This window comes from Peromyscus maniculatus, chromosome 1, assembly GCF_049852395.1.
Source record: "Peromyscus maniculatus bairdii isolate BWxNUB_F1_BW_parent chromosome 1, HU_Pman_BW_mat_3.1, whole genome shotgun sequence".
In the NCBI taxonomy this organism is placed as follows: Eukaryota; Metazoa; Chordata; class Mammalia; order Rodentia; family Cricetidae; genus Peromyscus; species Peromyscus maniculatus.
The window spans coordinates 62,222,241-62,240,684 of record NC_134852.1 but is presented as its reverse complement, the minus strand read 5'-3'; the positions used below and the strand labels follow the sequence as shown (position 1 = coordinate 62,240,684).

The window sequence follows — 18,444 nt, the reverse complement described above, 5'->3', positions numbered from 1 at the left end:
ATGTAATGTTTGTCATTCTTCCTGTCAGTGGCTCTTTAGCCCTCAGCACAGCCAGAATAAAATGAATGCTACAGATACCAGTAAGTGAGCTGTTCCGCCCCACTCCCAACTCATCCCTCATTGTGTATACAGAATGACCTTCCCAACCCATGCCTTGACCCCAGCCCTGATGGCTTGTGATAGCAGCCAAGAGTGAGAGCCACTGCTTGCTCGCTTACTCTACTCACTGAACAGTACTCCTTGAGCCAGATACTGTCTTGTCTCACTTGCCTGGAGATGCCTGCTTGCCACCTCTAGATGAGTGCTTCGCAGCCTTCTTAATGCTGCAGCCCTTTAGTAAGTACAGTTCCTCGTGTGGTGACCTCCAACCATCAAATTATTTCAGTGCTACTTTATAATTGTAATTTTGCTACTGTTATGAATTGTAATGTAATCTGATATGCAGCCCCCAAAGAGATCACGACCCACAAGTTGGGAACCACTGTTTTAGACTATCAGAGCAGACTGTAGTGTTTACTATTCTAAGGCCCTTTCCATATACTCTAATCATCATAAATATCCTGTGAAGTAGGTACTGTTAATATATTTCTAATAAGGAACTAAGGTATAAAGAAAAAAGTCTGCTCCAGGGTCACCTAAACAATAAATGGCAGACTGGGTGCTTCTGAATGCTGATCACTAAACTGGAAGCTTTCATGAGAATTCAACTGGTAATGCTATGAGTATTAAAAGTTTTATTTTCCCACCAACTAACACTGCCTTGTATTAGTCAGGTCTAATTTCCAGGTTTGCTATTGAAAAAAATCTTCCCAGTGTGTAAATGATGTCTATAGTTTGTAAAGATTCACGGATGCTACCTTACCTAAATCTGTTAAATTTTATTCCATATTTATAATCCTGTAGTACAAGAGTGTCAAGAGAGCTTTTAGTCTTCATCCAGTTCCTAAGGTGGAAGGTTCTTAAGAAATGGGAACTCAATTATATTATATACGATATCTTATGTGCGGTTTTTTTTTTCTCCCCACAGTAAAAATGAAATATGCAGAAACTGTACCACACAACATGACAGAAAAGGAGTTCTGGACACGTTTTTTCCAGTCCCATTATTTTCACAGGGACCGACTAAATACAGGATCAAAGGATCTCTTTGCAGAATGTGCCAAAATAGATGAAAAGGGTAAGTGTCTCTCCCTGGCACCCTGACACTCACCTTGCCATTCTTGACTGTTAGAACTATTAGTAAAATTTTTAAAATATATCTGAGAAAGATGAACTTTGAACCAGTTTTTTCATTGATTTTCTAGGATTAAAAACAATGGTTTCATTAGGAGTGAAAAACCCAATGCTAGATTTGACAGCTTTGGAGGATAAACCATTAGATGAGGTAAGAAGTGATGAAGAGACAAAATTATCATCTTTTCTTGGTTTTCAGTATTGTTTATGTTTTAAATATGCCCTAACTTAAGAATCTGTTAACTTGTGCTCACTTAGGCAGCACATACACTAAAATTGTAACAATACAAATATCAGCGTGGCCCCTGCACAAGGATGACACGCAAATTCGTGAAGCATTCCATATTTTTTAAAGAAAAAATGAAAAGAAAAAAGAATACTCTTAACTTGTCAGAAGTGCTTTTTAGTATGCAACAGGCACTGGGTTTGAGTCCCATAATTTAGAAAAAAACCTTTTTTTTTTTTGCACTGCTATTTGCCATTAAAATTGTTTTAGAATACCATTGAGTTGACTCAGTGGAGGAAAGTACTTGCTTCACAAGCCTGACCACCTGAGTTTGAGCCCCAGAACCCACAGTGGGAGGAGAGAACCAACTCCCAAAAGTTGTCCTGTGACCTCCACATGAGCACTCATGCTCACACACATACATCATACTACACAAATGCTATAAGTAACTTAAAATTGCCTTAGCGAACTGAGTTCTCTCTGAGTTGCTTAACCCTTTTAGAAATAATTTTTAAGCTTCCCCATGAGCAGTTCTCCAGAAACTGGACTCACTCCATTGTTCCAGTAAATAAGCATACATCTATTTGCTTATCTGCTAGCCTCTACTTGTACAATTAACCCTTAAACAGGTTATGATTCCAGGCTTCCTGTTCATTTCTTTGAATACTAATGATGTAAGGATGAATCCTATATAGCCCTCATCTAACTCCAAAGGTCTCAAATCATTTACCCAACTGTAAAATTGGTATTTACTACTTAGATATTTCCTTTTTCTTTTTATGAAAAAAATTTTTTTTTAGTTTGCCTGCCTGCTTGTCTGAATGGGTGCCATGTACATGCAGGTGCCCATGAATGCCATAAGAGATATACCCTGGAACTGAAGTTACAGACAGTTGTAAGTTGCCACATGAATGCTGGGAACTAGGCCTGTTCCCTTTGCAAGTGCTCTTAACCACTGAGCAGTCTCTCCAGTCCATCTGCTTAGATATTTCACATGCAGAATGAAACAAACCTTTGATGATCCTCATGAACCTGTTCTTGGCTCTTCCATATTTTATTTTAAAAGCATTAACATTTGCTTAGGTGACTTTGAACCACCTCCCCTCCAGTAATGTTGATCATGTTCCCTCATAGTTCCTTTATTTCCTAACCTTAATGAACTAGTTTACATTTTTAGCAATTCATCAAATAATTACAAAGAATTTATATGATGTGCTAGGGAAGGCCAGTAAACAAGAGTAGGCAGACTCATGGCAACTACACTTTGCTGAAAGCAGATTGATTGCCAGTTGTCAAATGAAAAAAGTAGTGTCTTTTTTGAAGGTGAAATTTTGAAGAAAACAGAAAGGGTGGTATAGATAACTACCGGGGTTGGGGGTGGTTATAGTTATACCTTAGAAAGTTGATCACGTGCCTCGACTAACAATTGGAAAATGTAATAAAACCAGAAGTTGAATCTGTATCTTCTTGTTTGTTCATTTTGAGCGTGCGTGCGTGTACATATGTACATGTGTACACAGGGACAGGGACAACCTCAGTTACTGTTTCTCAGATTCCATCCACCTTTTTCATTTTCTGTTTCTTTAGACAGCTGTGTACATGGGTATGATGAATTTTAGTCATGTTCACCCCCAGCAACCCCTGCTGTTCCCCCACTCCTGCTGAAACCCTTCCCAATAAGAGGTCCTCCTTTCATGTCTTTTGTATGTGTGCGACCCACTGAGTTTTGTCAAGGTTTCTTTTATGAACATGATAGGAGTTTATTTACTGGAGCATGGGCAGCTTATCAGTGATTGTACTACTGAAAAAAAATGACACTCCTTTCCCCAGAGGCAATTAACTGTCAATAGTCCTGGGCTCGTACCCCTCCCACGATGAAGTGGTCATGCCTGATCTTAGGCAGGTCTTGTGCAATAGCTGAAGTGAGTGCAGTGGTGGCATCATATCCAGAAGATGCCTTTTTGTAGCATGCCTCTCCATCCTCCAGCTCTTCCATTCTTTGTGCCCCTCCTTCCACAATGTTCCCTGAGCCTTAGCGGGTGTGAAATGAATGACCTAGAGCAAGCTTTCTACCATCCCTTAATTTCAGCACTTCAGCTTTATGACCACCACCCACTACAGTAAGAAGCTTCTACCTCAGTGTGTGTAAGAACAATAATGAAGCCGGGCGGTGGTGGCGCACGCCTTTAATCCCAGCACTAGGGAGGCAGAGGCAGGCGGATCTTTGTGAGTTCGAGGCCAGCCTGGGCTACCAAGTGAGTTCCAGGAAAGGTGCAAAGCTACACAGAGAAACCCTGTCTCGAAAAACCAAAAAAAAAAAAAAAAAAAAAAAAAAAAAAGAACAATAATGAAGAAAGAGATCATGAATTTGGAAGAGAGCAAGAAGGGGGTATATGGGAGGTTTTGGAAAGTAAAAAGGGAAGGGGAAATGATGTGTAATTATATTGTAATCTCAAAGAAAATGTTTTTCTTTTTTAAGTTTTTGGGTTTTTTAGAGATAGGATTTCTCTGTAGGCCAGGCTACCCTTGAACTTAAGAGATTCACCTGCCTCTGGCTCCTTAATGCTAGTATTAAAGACATGCTCTATCAAACCTGGCTTTTTTTTTTTTTTCTTTTTTCTTTTTTTTAAGCTTCTTTGATGAATCTGGCAGCACCAATATATGGATGTGGACATGAGACATTCAGAAAACAGTTTAAATAGTGGTGGATTCCCTGCTTTGGGCCTGTATCAAGCATGAGTTGCTGCCTGTGGATCAGGTCTGGAATCCAATCAGAAAGCAGTTAATTACCTCTATAATACTCGTGCCACTATTACACCAATAGTGTAATTGTGCCAGGCTGTTGAGATCACTGACCTGATAGTTTGGCCAGATCTCTCATTAGGTGGTATGTGCTGAATGGTAAGCAAGCCCCAGGATTTCGCCTGTTTCTGTATCCCAATACTGGGATTCTAAGTGTGTGTTCCATATCTAGCTACCCAAGCATGTATTTCATAATAAATGAAATTTTTATTTTGATGTTTATTCTACTGAATTGTCTCTCACAGGGCTATGGCATTTCCTCCATGCCATCTACTTCCAATTCCAAATCCATAAAGGAGAATAGTAATGCTGCCATCATCAAAAGGTTTAACCACCACAGTGCCATGGTCCTGGCTGCTGGTCTCAAGAAACAGTTAAGTATACATGTCAAGACTGTTACTGACCTTTTCAGGGTAACCAGGTGAAGTGGTGGTGTTCAGTTCAGCAATTTTAACATGAGCTTATTTTTCCATTTGTTTTTAAGACAAGCACAAAATGGACAGAATGGTGAGCCCAGCTGCATAGATGGAAATTCTGGAGATGCAGACTGCTTTCAGCCAGCAGTCAAAAGGGTATGGGCATCAAGTTAGGCCATTTGGGGATTGCATTTCTCTGGGTATAAGGTATCTAAATTATTTATATTACTTATTTCCTAAGGCTGGTTTTGATTTTAACCAAGATGTCAGAGGCATTACCATCACTTACAGAACATTATGAAACTCAACATAGCTTAACCAGCTAACTTTTCATTGACTCAGTTCTGATCAGTTTTTATTCAGTTTTCCTTCCCTATGGATGCACAGTAAATTTTGCATGTATGTGATCCTGTTTTCTATGAAAAAGTTTTCAACGAAGACAGTAGATAGAAAGTTTGATGTGTTTTGTTTGCAAAGAAAGTTAATTGGCCCTCCCATTAAACTGGTATTTCTTGGTTTAAAACATCTCACTTAAAAGTCATTTGAGAGAATGAGGAATTGTGGATCGAAGTAGCTACTTGCTCAGTATTTGATTTCTTTCTGAGTCCCTTCTCCCTGTTTACAGAAAGGATACTTAGAACCAAGTCAAGCAGTACATACAAAAAGTTTAAAGGTTTATACTCTTCTGCGCATTTGTGGAAAAGATGGAAGCAGTGTGCAAAGATTTAGATAGAAATACTTAGACTGCAGTCACAAAAGCAAAATGTTGATATCTGTGGCATAACCATATAGATGAGGTCTATTCAGCCATCATAACTTGGTTAGAATTGATGGCACTGGGGCATAGCTTAGTGCTAAAGAGCTTCCTGAAGATTCACAGGGTGCTGGGTTCGATTCTCAAGCACCCAAAAAATAATAATAATAATAATAATAATAATAATAGTAAAAAGGAATAAGGACATACAGATGAGCCCCATCTTACAATTACTGATTCTTGTGATAGCATTATCAGGGTTTTGAACACATTTTCAACTTAATATTTTCAGCTTGTAATAGTAGCATATGTATGGCCCAACTTAAAATAAAGAATGTCTATATTGCTTCAAAAAGAGCTCATAGCACCAGATATGGTAGTGTACAGCCACAATCCCAGACTTTAGCAGACTAAGAGGATCAAAAGTCTATATATTGCCAGGTGGTGGTGGCGCACGCCTTTATCCCTTGGGTACTTGGGAGGCAGAGCCAGGCAGATCTCTGAGTTCAAGGCCAGCCTGGTCTACAGAGTGAGATCCAGGACAGGCACCAAAACAACACAGAGAAAACTCTGGAGGGGGGTTAGAGGGTTTATATATCATATACTGCATATCACTCATACACATTTTTTAAAAAGCCAGGTATGGTGGTGTACAGCTTTAATACCAGCACTCAGGAGGCAAAGGCAGGTGGATCTTGTTAAGTTTCAGACCAGCCTGGTCTACAGAGCAAGTTCCAAGACATCCAGGGCTACACAGAAAAACCCTGTCTCAGTGGGGTGCAGGGGAGCTGGTATGACCAGAATGTAGGAAACAGTACTTCCATTCATTATTGGTGAGAACACTGGCTTAGCCATTTGTAGCTCATGGTGGGAAGGCTTCCTTTTTCATGCTCTGTGAAGTTTCAGTTTTTAGTCAGTTTCTTACAAAATTAAAAATACTATGTCAATAATTGTAGGCAAAGTTACAGGAGTCCATTGAATATGAAGACTTGGGAAACAACAATTCCGTGAAAACGATTGCACTGAATCTCAAGAAGTCAGACAGGTCAGTTTGGCTGATGGAAGTGAAACACTTATCAGTAGTCAGCACAGAATGTACTCTGCAAGTCTAAAGTCAGTTTGCTGCCATAAAAGTACAATATACAATTTCCTTTAAAAGTTTGTTTTGTGAACTGGGTATGATCAAATGCACGGTGACCTAAGCAGGAGGGAGGAAAGAGTAGGAGGGGCAGTAGTTCAAGGATATCCTCAGCTGTGTAGCAAATTAAGGCTAGTCTGGGTTATTTTAACTTTATACATACCTGAAATGTATCCTAAATGCCAAGAAAACTAATTCTTCTTATACTTATTAGTGTGTGTGCGCATGTCACAGAAGTGTGGAAGTCATTATGTATGCATGTCACAGCAAATGTGTGGAAGTCACGACAGCTTGGGATCTGTTCCCTGCTTCCACTTGGGACCCAGGTTGTCAGGCTTAGTTAGCAGCAGGTGCCTATGAGCCACTTCACAGGCTCAAATTTTGGATCTTCATTCTGGTTTTTTTTTTTTCTTACTGCCTTTTTATAGAAATTAAATTATAAGGACTGGAGAGATAGCTCAGTGGTGAAGAACTCATGTTCTTACAGTGGACTCCAGTTCAGTTCCCAACACCAACATCAGGTGGCTCACAACCACCTATATAACTCTGTCTCCAGGGGATCCAACACTTCTGGCCCTACAGGCACCTGCACCCGTATGCATATACCTGCCCACCACCACATAACATACATATAACTAAAAATAACAAAAATAAAATTTTTAAAAAGGAAATTAATAACTTTTTTAATTTCTTGAAGTGTTGTATGATTTTTTTGCCAAGAGAGAATGTTTTGTTGATGCTAAAATATTTGAAAGACTGATCTGAACACCTTTATGATGTATAATTGGTTATTTTTCCTGTGCTAACCTCCAGGTATTATCATGGTCCTACTCCAATTCAGTCACTGCAGTATGCAACAAGTCAGGACATTATTAATTCTTTTCAAAGTATTAGACAAGAAATGGAAGCTTATACACCCAAGTTAACTCAGGTAGGTGATTTTTACTGTTTAAAGGCCAGAATTCTTATAGCTGCTACCTCAGGTTATAAGCCCAGCCAGATTGAATTACATAACAGAGCATTTGTTTGTTCTTTTTTTTTCTACTGGGTTGCCTGAGGCCATTTTCATTATAGTGTACTAGGAGCCGCATATAAGTAATTGTGTGTGTCTATTTAAAACTAGGACCCGTAGATTAGGAAACTGAGAGCCAAAGCAGTTGCATAACTCTAAGCATACAGGACAACCTGCGTGAGTCATTTCTCTCCACCATGTGGGTCCTCGGGATTAAACTCAGATTGTCAAGCTTGCAAGTAAGCACCTTTACAAACTGAGCTATCTTGATGTCACCTATTTAATATTGTCAGACAGTAGTTGACTATAGGAAACTAAAACCTCAAAAATCAAAATTATGGAGAGAGGCCAGATAGATAGTTAAGTAGTTCAGAGACTTGTAATGGATGCTGCTCTTGTTTAAAGGACTCACATTTGGCTCCCAGAACCCATAGTGGGTAACTCACAGCCACTTATAAGTCAGCTCCAAGAGATCTGCTATCCTTTTCTGGATGCCACCAGCACACACACACACACACACACACACACACACACACACACACACACACGCATGTATATTGTACAGTTTTTTCAAAGGTTCTGTTAAGGGATCTACTGTATTCCTGGCAGATGGATTTTCTACACATACCATTTCTAGTGTCAAAGTTTTTCATTCTGGTTGATATGCATAATATATTTGCATAGGAATAAAACCTGCTATTAAGACCAGTGGGAGGGCTGGAGAAATGGTAGTTGAGTGCTAGCTGTTCTTCCAGAGGTCCTGAGTTCAATTCCAACAACCACATGGTGGCTCACAACCATCTGTAATGGGATCTGGTGCCCTCTTCTGTAATGTAGGCATACATGCAAACAAAGTACTTGTACATAAAAATAAACAAACACATATTTTAAAAAAAAAAAAAAAAAAAAGACAGATGCTGGGTGGGGCGGGCAGTGGTGGCACCTGCCTTTAGTCACAGCACTTGGAAGGCAGAGACAGGCAGATTTCTGTGAGTTCAAGGCCACCCTGGTCTACAGAGTGAGTTCCAGAACAGGCACCAAAGCTACAGAGAAACCCTCTCTCAAAAAAAAAAAAAAAAAAAGACAGATGGCAAAAGGGAGCTAAGTCAGTTCCTGATTCGTTTCTTTCAGGTTCTCTCAAGCAGTGCTGCTAGTAGCACCATCACAGCCCTGTCACCTGGAGGAGCACTTATGCAGGGAGGGACACAGCAGTCCGTAAACCGTACGTGCTGGGCCCAATTCCCCCTTTCTTTCCTTTGCTTACTTACTACTAAGGAAGTGCAAGATTGTGCTGGCTTGTCTTGTTATTTTTTTTAATTACTACTAAGTTTCTTTATTGAGGGTGGGAGGTTGTCTGAGTGCCATGGCCCATGTGGAGGTTAGAGAACTTACAAGAGTTAGTTCTCCCACCGTGTAAGGCCTGAGCTCAGGTCGCCAGGCTTGGCAGTGTTTTTATCCACTGAGCCACCTCACCAGCCCTGTATTGGCTTTTCTCTAAGAGTTGGGATATTTTGCTGAGAGTAAGTGCGTGTGTGGGAGTGGGTTTGGGGGATGATAACCCAGACCTGCGTGCTGTGCGTGCACTACACTGCTGAGCTATCTGCTCAGCACCTAGAGTGGTCATTTTTAGGACTGTGGAAGTAGCTGTTGCCCTAGGGCCCTCTTCCTTTTGCAGAGATGGTGCCAAACGATATTCAGTCTGAACTGAAACACTTGTACGTGGCTGTTGGAGAACTTCTGCGGCATTTCTGGTCCTGCTTTCCTGTTAATACACCATTCCTAGAAGAAAAGGTTAGAACTGATTATAAATACAGCCAGCTACTGTGGTAATGACTGAGAGGTAAACATGCATTACCATGTGCCAGATTAGTGTAACTGTTAGATTCAATACCCATTTCATAGATTAGGAAACTGAGCCATAGCAGTTGCATAGACTCAGCACAGGTCACTAATTATTTGGTACATTTGTTACTCATCAAAACTGTCCTATATAAACTGCTCTTTGAACAATTGTTAAGGAAAAGACGGGACAGGTGGTAAAGTTCAGTGGTAGAGCATGTGCTAAGTATGCTTGAGGCACAGGGCTCAGTCTGCAGCAAAAGAAAGGAGAAAAGATTTATTTAAAAAAAAAAAATGAAAACAATGGTGCATACTGTTAATCCCAGCACTTGGGAGACAGAAGAAGCAGGTAGTGAATTCCAGGCCAGCCAGAGCTACACAGTAAGATCCTGTCAAAAATTAATTACTTAATAAAAACAATAAGCAGAAGACCTAACAGGTAGTATCTAAGTGACAGTCAGGCATGATACATACCTGTAATCCCAGCATTCAGGCAAAGGAGATAAAATCTTGAGTTCAAGATCTAGACTCCAGCTGGGAACGGAGTCTTTAATCCCAGAACTCTGAATTTGAAGATAGCCTGGTCTACATAGGAAGTTCAATCCATCCAGAAGTATATAATGAAACCCTATATTAAAAGAAAAATTCTGAACTGTATATTGAAACTAAATAGAAACAAAAGGCTGAACATCCAGCCCTTGTTTAGTAGGTATGAAGCCCCGAATTTTGATTCCCTGCACCACCTAAGTGGGTGGGGAAGGAAGAGGGCTGACAGCTCAGCTCAGTAGCAGTTTTTCTAGCCATATGCAAGATCCTGGGTTTGATCTCTTATCAAAGAGGAGAGGACCCAGGTAGCTCAGACTCACTCATATTGCAGTAAAAGAACATTTTTTTTTAATGAAGTAAGTAAAACACTCAAAGTGATTACTAGTGCTGAATTGGTAAGAGAAGAGTCTGTTTTCCACAGTTATAAACATTCTTTGACTTAGAATTCATCATTTAAAAATTTGCCTTAAAGATCGGACTGGAGAAGGCTCTCGAGAAGTTACAGAGGATCTGAGTTTGGTGCCCAGCACCCATGGTGTTTCAGAGCCGCCTGTAACTCCAGTTCCAGTAGATGCCTTCCTCCAACAGCACCAGGCACACATATGGCACACAGTCATACAGGCAGGCAAAACACTCAAGCATAAAATAAAATTTAAAAACCATTTGAGATAAATAATAAAAATTTGCATTAAGGAAATTAAAATGTGTATAAATATTTAGCTAGAGAAATGTTCCAGTGCCATCAAAAAGTAGAAACGCCTCAAATATCTACCAGAAGAGAATTGACTAAGAATATGTGGTTTGCTCATATATTCAAACATTGTTTGAAGCCATTTAAAATGGCTGAAGCTGGGCATGATGTCGCACATTTTTAATCCCAGCACTCAGAAGGCAGAGGCAGGTGGATCTGTGAGTTTAAGGCTAGCCTGGTCTACAAACAGAGTTCTAGGACAGTGCTGTTATACAGGGGAAAGTATTTACTGAATAAAAGATGTTCAAATTAAATAAAGAGAAATTTTGGAATAGTATGTACTTCTCTGCACTAAATATGTGGAATATGAATTGTAAGCATCATTGTTAAAAGATGATTGAGTAGTGTGATATACATGTTTTGTTTTTTTGTTTTTTTTTTAACAGAAATCACCTTAGAAAGAAGATAGTGTTTTTCTCTTGGTTCCTACAGGTTCTTTGCTATTCCTCTATAATTCATTGCTTCTCATCTTTTTTAGGTAGTGAAAATGAAGAGTAATTTGGAACGGTTCCAAGTTACAAAGCTCTGCCCATTCCAAGAAAAGATTCGGAGGCAGTATTTAAGCACAAATGTAAGTCCCAATTTTCTGCCTCTTTGTATTTAACGATGAAATTAACTTTGCTTTCATATAAATGACTACATTGTTCTTTTCTTTGCTCGGTATACTTTTTAATTTTAAAATGTGCCATGCATTCAAAAGAATATAGAAAATACATATACTTAAACTAGCCTGGACTACATAGTGAAAGACCCTGTCTCAAAAAAAAAAAAAAAAAAGTACTTGCCAGTTAGTGAAAATATTCTGAGTGCCCTATCCGGTTGTATGTACATCAGTGCCTCCTACCAGCATTTATAAGAACCATCCCAATGTTTTTCTTTCTTTTTGTTTTATTTTATATAGTGTGTTGAGGCAGGACAGAGGTGTATATATGCCACCCTCAGAAGACAACTTGCAGAGTCAGGTCTCTCCAGACTAAATGGGATGTGGGGATCAAACTCAGATTGTTAGGCTTGGGTCCAACTGCCTTTACCCACCAAGCCCTCCTTATTGTTCTTGATAGATTTATTAAGTGTATAGTGCTAAAAATCTGTTACTAATTTGGAAAAACTGAGTAGCATTCACAAACCTGCCAGTGAAGGACAGGCAAATTGTTGATGAAAAAACTGAGCTGTCACTGAATGGTGCTTTACAGCAGTGAAGGCCAGTGATTGGGCAGGTTGTTTTGCACAAGGTCTCTAGCATTGTTTCCAAGCAAAGGTAGAGCAAATGTAGAAGAGGTTCCTTCAAGAGATACTGACTTAGTGAAAAATCTTATATATAGACAGAACAGCCAGCATTTCAGTAACTGGGATGATCAGAAATGGGGTTTTGAAAAATCTTCATCACTTACTATTTTTCCCAGTAAGCCTTGAATGTCTCTCACAATAGGCCAAGACACTAAGCAGGTTCTCTGTTTCACCTCGGTTGATTCTGTTTGCAGTACCATGTTGAGGATTCTTAGACCATGTGTAGCTATATAGTAGGATATGGAATGCATCTCACTGATACTGTAAAGCCACTGCTATCTGTCAAGCAGAAAGAGAAATTATTGCATTTTCCAGACAGAGATGATACACCCTCTCCCCCTCTAAAACAGGACTAGAGGTGGGGGTTGCTGAAGATTGAATCTGTACTTTACACATCCTAGGGAAGCGCTCTCCTCTGCCTTGCACTTCGAACTGGGGTTGGGACATACTTCAATCTCTATTTTAGATCAGTCACTGCTAAAAGGACTGAGAGCCTCAAAACTACCCCTCCTCCTAGAATGATAAACTTAACCATGCGAACACTCATACCTTTACAGAAACACATTACAAGGCTTTCTAACCTCAAGAGTTAATGTGATCTTTGACTTGACTTGTTAGACCCGTAGAGACAGAACTCTTTAAAGGGGTATAAAGATGAGTGTTGAGTCGGTATGATGGTGCCTGCCTGTGATCCCGCACTTGGACAGGCCAGCCTGAGCTTCCCACAGTGAGACCATGTCTCAAGAGAAAAAGTGTTGCTACTGTCATCTGGCCTTCTTTCTTTAGCTGACCAGTCTGTTAATCTAGAGATCAACTTGGTTTGGCTCTCATTCAACAAAAGAAGCAAGCCTAGAGTGCAGTGAGAGCTTCCACATCCTGGTGATGGTTAATGGCCAGGCAGTATCATGACCCAGACAGAGCAGGTGACTGTCCAGACCCTACACTGCACCCCATCACCTGTCTTCTGCATACACAGTATGTGGTTGCACCTTAGCTGAGGGCTTGTGCAGCACCTTGCTGACTGAGAGATATACTGGAAAGTATGTGCCAGGTTTGGATGTGAAGCATCAGCGTCCGTGACTGCTCACTTCAGTGTCTCCCTCTGACTTTCAGCTGGTAAGTCACATAGAAGAGATGCTGCAGACAGCCTACAACAAGCTCCACTCATGGCAATCACGGCGTCTGATGAAGAAGACGTGAAGCATTCATGGTGCTCACAGGTTTTGTGGGTTGAAAAAAACTGACCTGCGGTGACTCTGGAAACCTGGCTGAGGACAAGCAGATGCTCACACCGGGGAAACATCTGCTGCATGCCAACTCCCAGAGCTGATGCTATTGTACTTGCACATAAGAACCGAAAGAAGGCAGGGACGAGATTCACTTAACTCTGGGGAGGTAAACTAAGGCAGAACCAAAATGAGCTAAGTTGCAAATATATGTGTATGTGTACATGTATATGTATTTTAAAGACTGTTTACTGCAGTTACTCAGGAACTGCTTTTGGTTCACGTTAAGCTGCTTTCAAAATTAAAAGAAAAAATAATTTAAAAAAATACTTAAAGGGTGCATTGATAAAATCTGAGTTTTTTCATTGTTGTTTTCTGGGTAAATTTTTTCCCTAAGTTTATGGCACAGGGTAACCCTAAGTATCCCTCCTCATCCCCCACCAGGATCCTCAAATGTTACTGAATTCTAGTTGTCCCTTACATCAGCACGTTAAAGAGAGTACTTTGAATAAGGGAGGCTGTTGCGCAGCCATGAGGAAACAATTGTCAGAAGGCACCATTGGTCCTGCGTTTCCTACGGAAATAAGTGTTGCACTGAAGCCTGTGCTCTGGAGTCCCCAAGTAAAGGCACACCTGCAGGAGTCAGTGAGCTAGTGCAGGCTGTTGTCAGGCGACAATGATGCTGCATGTATTTCTTGGGTGCAAATGTATATTGCTGAAAATTTTTTAAAGATGGCATGTGCTTTGAAAAGAAGAAATTGCATTTTTAAGAGTTTAAAAATCTTACAAGTGAGAAATATAAGAATTGCTTATTTTCACCTGTTTAGAAGAAATAAAGGAAGTTTCTCATACCTTCTCTTCTTGGTGTCTTGACTGCTGCTGCTTGGCGAGTTGGTAATTACTGCAGAGTCACAGAAGAGCCTAAGTGTGACACTGACATTGATAACATACACCTTCCTTGTTCCTAGAGTCCGTGCTTCATCCTGTTCCCGTGGGTCACCTCCTGCCTCTCTGCAAACTTGTATTAAACACTGTGCAGAAGCAGAACTTGTGCAGGTGCCGAGGTGCTCCTTCAACTGGACACTGCTGGAGTTTGTGTTCTGAGAGCATGGCTGGGATTTGGGTTTGGTTTGGTTTGGTTTGGTTTTTTTGAGGCAAGGTCTCACCGTGTAGTCTTGGGCATTCTGCAATTCACTATATAGACCAGGCTGTCCTTGAACTCAGAGATCTGCCTGCTTTTGCCTCTAGAGTGCTGGGATTAAATAGGTACGCCTCCGCTGCCCAGCTCCACACTGATTATTCTTTTTTGTTGTTGTTTTGAGACAGTTTCTCTGTGTATCCCTCACTGTTCCTCACTCTAGACCAGGCTGACCTTGAACTCAGAGATCCACCTGCCTCTCTGCCTCCTGAGTGCTGGGATTAAAGTCTTGTGCCACCTCGACCCACTTATCACACTAGTAAGCGTAGGCTGTGAACTGGTAAATGGAAGAGAGGCCAATCACTTTCTAACTATACAGAGTGCTTTTCAACTGTGTTACTAACACAGTCACTCAGAGTAATACCAGTAAAGCAAATCTGTTGGGAAAAGCAGGCATAAACAAAACTGTGGAGTGTTGTTAAGAGGAAATGATACAGCAATGGGTGTGGTGGCGCATACCTTTCAACCCAGCACTCTGAAGGCAGAAGCTTGTAGAGCTCTAAGTTCAAAGCCAGCCTGGTCTGCATTGAGAGTTCCAGGACAGCCAGAGCTACATAGACTGTCTTAAAGAAATAAACAAAAAAGATGAAATTATACATACACATAAAGGAGCTTAAGGAAGAATAGACAAGTTTAAGAAATTGGGGTAGACACCGTTAAAAATTTTTGCCATACATGATAGAACATTTCTGTAATCCCAGCATTCAAGGTGGAAACAGGAGGCTACAGAATTCCAGGCCAGTCTGAGCTACACAGTAAAACCCATAACATTCCAGCTAAGCCTTAGGGGTTACGGCTTTATAAAGTAAATCATTTGTTCTAGGGAGAAGGGGAGCATGGTGAAGGTTTGAAAGACGCCCAACTGCCAGGGAAATGAGGAAAATGTTGAAATTGGAGACTTAGGTATAGTCAGAGCCTGGAAAGGAGGGGTGGGGGCTGGGGCTAATTGTTCTGTTTGAAATAGTCTTACTATATAGTTTAGGCTAATCTGGAACTAACTGTGTAGATGATGAGGTGGCCTCAAACTTGCAGTCTCTCTGCCTCTTGAGTAAAGTAATTACCATACCTAATTTGGAAACACAGCTTTAATTCTGATTGTAAATGGCTTTGTATGCCCAAGTAAGAAATCCAGGCCCCAATGGATGGAACTAGAAAATATCATCCTGAGTGAGGTAACCCAAACCCTGAAGGACAAACATGGTATGTACTCACTCCTAAGTGGATTCTAGATATAAAGCAAAGAACAATCAGACTACAACCCACAGAACCAGGGAGGCTATATAGCAGGGGGGACCCTAGGATGACTGTGGCTTATAATAACTTTTGGGTTTACTCAATTACTGGGCAAGCCTCAATGAAACATTTCACTATTAGGATAAGAATTTATACTGTATCAAGCTGATAATAGAAAAATAAAATAAATAAATTTTAAGAAAATGAAAAAAAAAAAAAGAAAGAAATCCAGGCCCCATGTGTTAGGCATGGCAGAGCTGGAAGAAGAGGTTTGAGTATGAAGTTGTTTATGTGGGTTGGTGGTGATTTAAATAAAAGGCCTGACAGACAGGGAGGACAGAATCTATCACGCTTTGGAGTGAGTGGAACTAGAAAGATGACAAAGGTGGAGTCCAGGAGCGGGGCGTGTAGCCTAGTTGTATAGCACCTTGCTAACATACAAGAGACCCCAGATTCAACCCCAAGTACCATCCCGGGTGTGGTGGTGTGCCCTGTGATGTGAGCACTTGAGAGAGTAGGGGGGCAAGAGAATCAGAAGTTCAAGGTCTTCCTTAGCTACATTGCAAGTCCAGGGGCTGGCTACTCAACCCTGTCCTCAAAAAAATATACATATGTAACCATGTCTCAGGAGTTCAAGGGAAGTAGTTCTATTTTGTGTCTATCTTATACATGAAATAGTTTGACTTTGGGATCCTTTTAAAGTAAACTTTAGGGGCTGGAGATCGCTCCAGCAGTTGGAGCACATAATGCTCTTCCAGAGGACCTGAGTTCAATTCCCAGCACTGGCATCAGGCAACTCACAACACCTATCAGTCTAGCTCCAGGGGTATCTGATACATTTGACCTCTGTGGGCACCTGCACTCATGTGCATACACGTGACTAAAAATAATTATTTAGCCAGATGTGGTTGCACACGTCTTTAATCCCAACACTGGGGAAACAGATCTCTGTGAATTTGAGGTCAGTCTGGTCTATATAGTGAGTTCCAGGACAACCAGGGCTATATAGACCCTATCTCAATAATCATAAATTTTTTTTTAATGTGAACTTTAGGAGCTGGAGGGATGGTTCAGCAGTTAAGGGCATTTGTTGCTCTTGTAGAGAGGACCTAGGTTCAGTTCCCAGCACCCACATGGCAGTTCATTTGTAACTCCAATTCTGGGTATCCAGCTCCCTCTTCTGATCTCTTTGAGTACTGTAGTGCACGTATACATGCTGGCAACATACTGATAAAAAAAAATTTTAACTAATTTAAGAAAAAAAATGACCAGCCTAATCTTCAGGGCGAGTTCCAGGACAGCGAGCACTACACAGAGAAACCCTGTCTCCAAAAAAAAAAAAAAAAAAAAATGACCCTTACCCACTGCAAAGCCTGGTATCACCCCACCCCCCAAATTCTGGACGGTGATGGCAGCTAGTGACAGGGCTGGCCCTGTCCAGAGCAGTTAACTGCCCTATCTCACTTCTTTTCAAAGCAACTAGTGGAGCAGAGGATACTAAAGATTATTCTACAGATCAGAAGTGATTTGGAGTTTAGAGAGCAAGAGAGATGGCTCAATGGTTAAGAACACTGCTGCTCTGGCAGAGGACTCAAGTTCAATTCCCAGAAGCCACATGGCAGCTCAAACTATTCATTACTCCAATTTCAAGGGATCTCTTAGGCACCAGCATGCACACTCATAGGCAATACACTCATAATATAGAAACACACATACACATATAGATGTGTATAGAAATATATAAAAAGAGAGGAAAATATAAATACACATAATATAAAAATAGTTTTAACTAAAACTGAGTAACTAGGCCGGGCGGTGGTGGCCCAGCACTTTAATCCCAGCACTCGGGAGGCAGAGGCAGGCGGATCTTTGTGAGTTCGAGGCCAGTGTGGTCTACAGAGAGAGATCCAGGAAAGGCATAAAGCTACAGAGAAACCCTGTCTCGAAAAAACAAAAACAAAAAAAAAACTTAAGTGATGGTTGGGATTTACCCTGAACTGCAAAGCCTCCTCCAGTCACTTAGGAATGAAGTATCTGTGGTAGAGCAGTAATTCCCAAGCCCAGGCTGTCATGCCTTGGCTTTTAATTTAACTGTCCTGCTGCATCTTTGCCTCTGGTTCCATTCTCTGCAAAGTACATTCCAGGGTCACCTGGTAGTAGAGCCCATGAGCTGCAAGTTGCAATAGTTTGGAAAACATGTCTTGCCTTCTGCAAAGAAGCTGATAGAGTTAACTAAGGTTGGTAGGGTTAGTCTGCTTTGAAGTCATTCTACGTGACCTTGTGATAGTTCCTTTGGTCTGAAACAAGACAATATTGGAAGCTCAAAAAAGTAACGGGTTGCTGGTTACCCAGGAGGTACCTTCCTGTGCTGCATACACCAGAGCAAGATGGAAAGCTGCCTGTTTTAAACTTAGATCTCTGTCTCCAGTGTCAGGTCTTGCCTGGGATTCCTCAGGGTTACCTCTGCCCTTTCCCAGTTTAGCTTGTTCAAGACTCAGCTGTTGGAGTTCTAGAGGCCAGGGCAGTCTTAGTTATTTTCAGCCCTTAAACTGCCCAGAGCTGGGACATTGCCTTAACCTGATTAAGGAGTGATTAGCCTTGTGTATAATCCACCTCCCTGTTTGGATGTGTATTAAAGTCACAGAAGAGACTGGGAACCTTGCCACCTAGTGGTTCTCAAACTTCATAGTCACAGAACTTTGTTTTAGTAGTCTTTCACCTAATATACACAACAGACTATAGGTTAAGATCCAGTCCCTTGCCAGGCAAGATGGCACACCTGT

General features: G+C 41.0%; 1 protein-coding gene and 1 non-coding gene across 3 annotated transcripts in view; both read left to right on the top strand.

The window, feature by feature from the left end:
• Gtf2h1 (general transcription factor IIH subunit 1) overlaps positions 1-14,081 on the top strand; it is a 29,400-nt gene extending 15,319 nt beyond the window's left edge. Inside the window, exons 6-15 of one of the 2 annotated variants that reach the window (XM_076543725.1) lie at positions 1,028-1,177; positions 1,305-1,384; positions 4,507-4,634; positions 4,746-4,833; positions 6,388-6,476; positions 7,383-7,500; positions 8,713-8,803; positions 9,257-9,372; positions 11,196-11,288; positions 13,118-14,081. In XM_076543725.1, the coding sequence (XP_076399840.1) occupies positions 1,028-1,177; positions 1,305-1,384; positions 4,507-4,634; positions 4,746-4,833; positions 6,388-6,476; positions 7,383-7,500; positions 8,713-8,803; positions 9,257-9,372; positions 11,196-11,288; positions 13,118-13,204 (1,040 nt within the window). In that variant the 3' untranslated portion in view covers positions 13,205-14,081. The remainder of the gene's footprint in view (positions 1-1,027; positions 1,178-1,304; positions 1,385-4,506; positions 4,635-4,745; positions 4,834-6,387; positions 6,477-7,382; positions 7,501-8,712; positions 8,804-9,256; positions 9,373-11,195; positions 11,289-13,117) is intronic. The other variant, XR_013041970.1, reaches the window with a different exon arrangement.
• LOC143271234 (U6 spliceosomal RNA) lies at positions 1,480-1,583 on the top strand. Its single transcript, XR_013048456.1, has one exon. It is a non-coding gene; the product is annotated as a U6 spliceosomal RNA (small nuclear RNA).
• Positions 14,082-18,444: the final 4,363 nt, after the last annotated feature.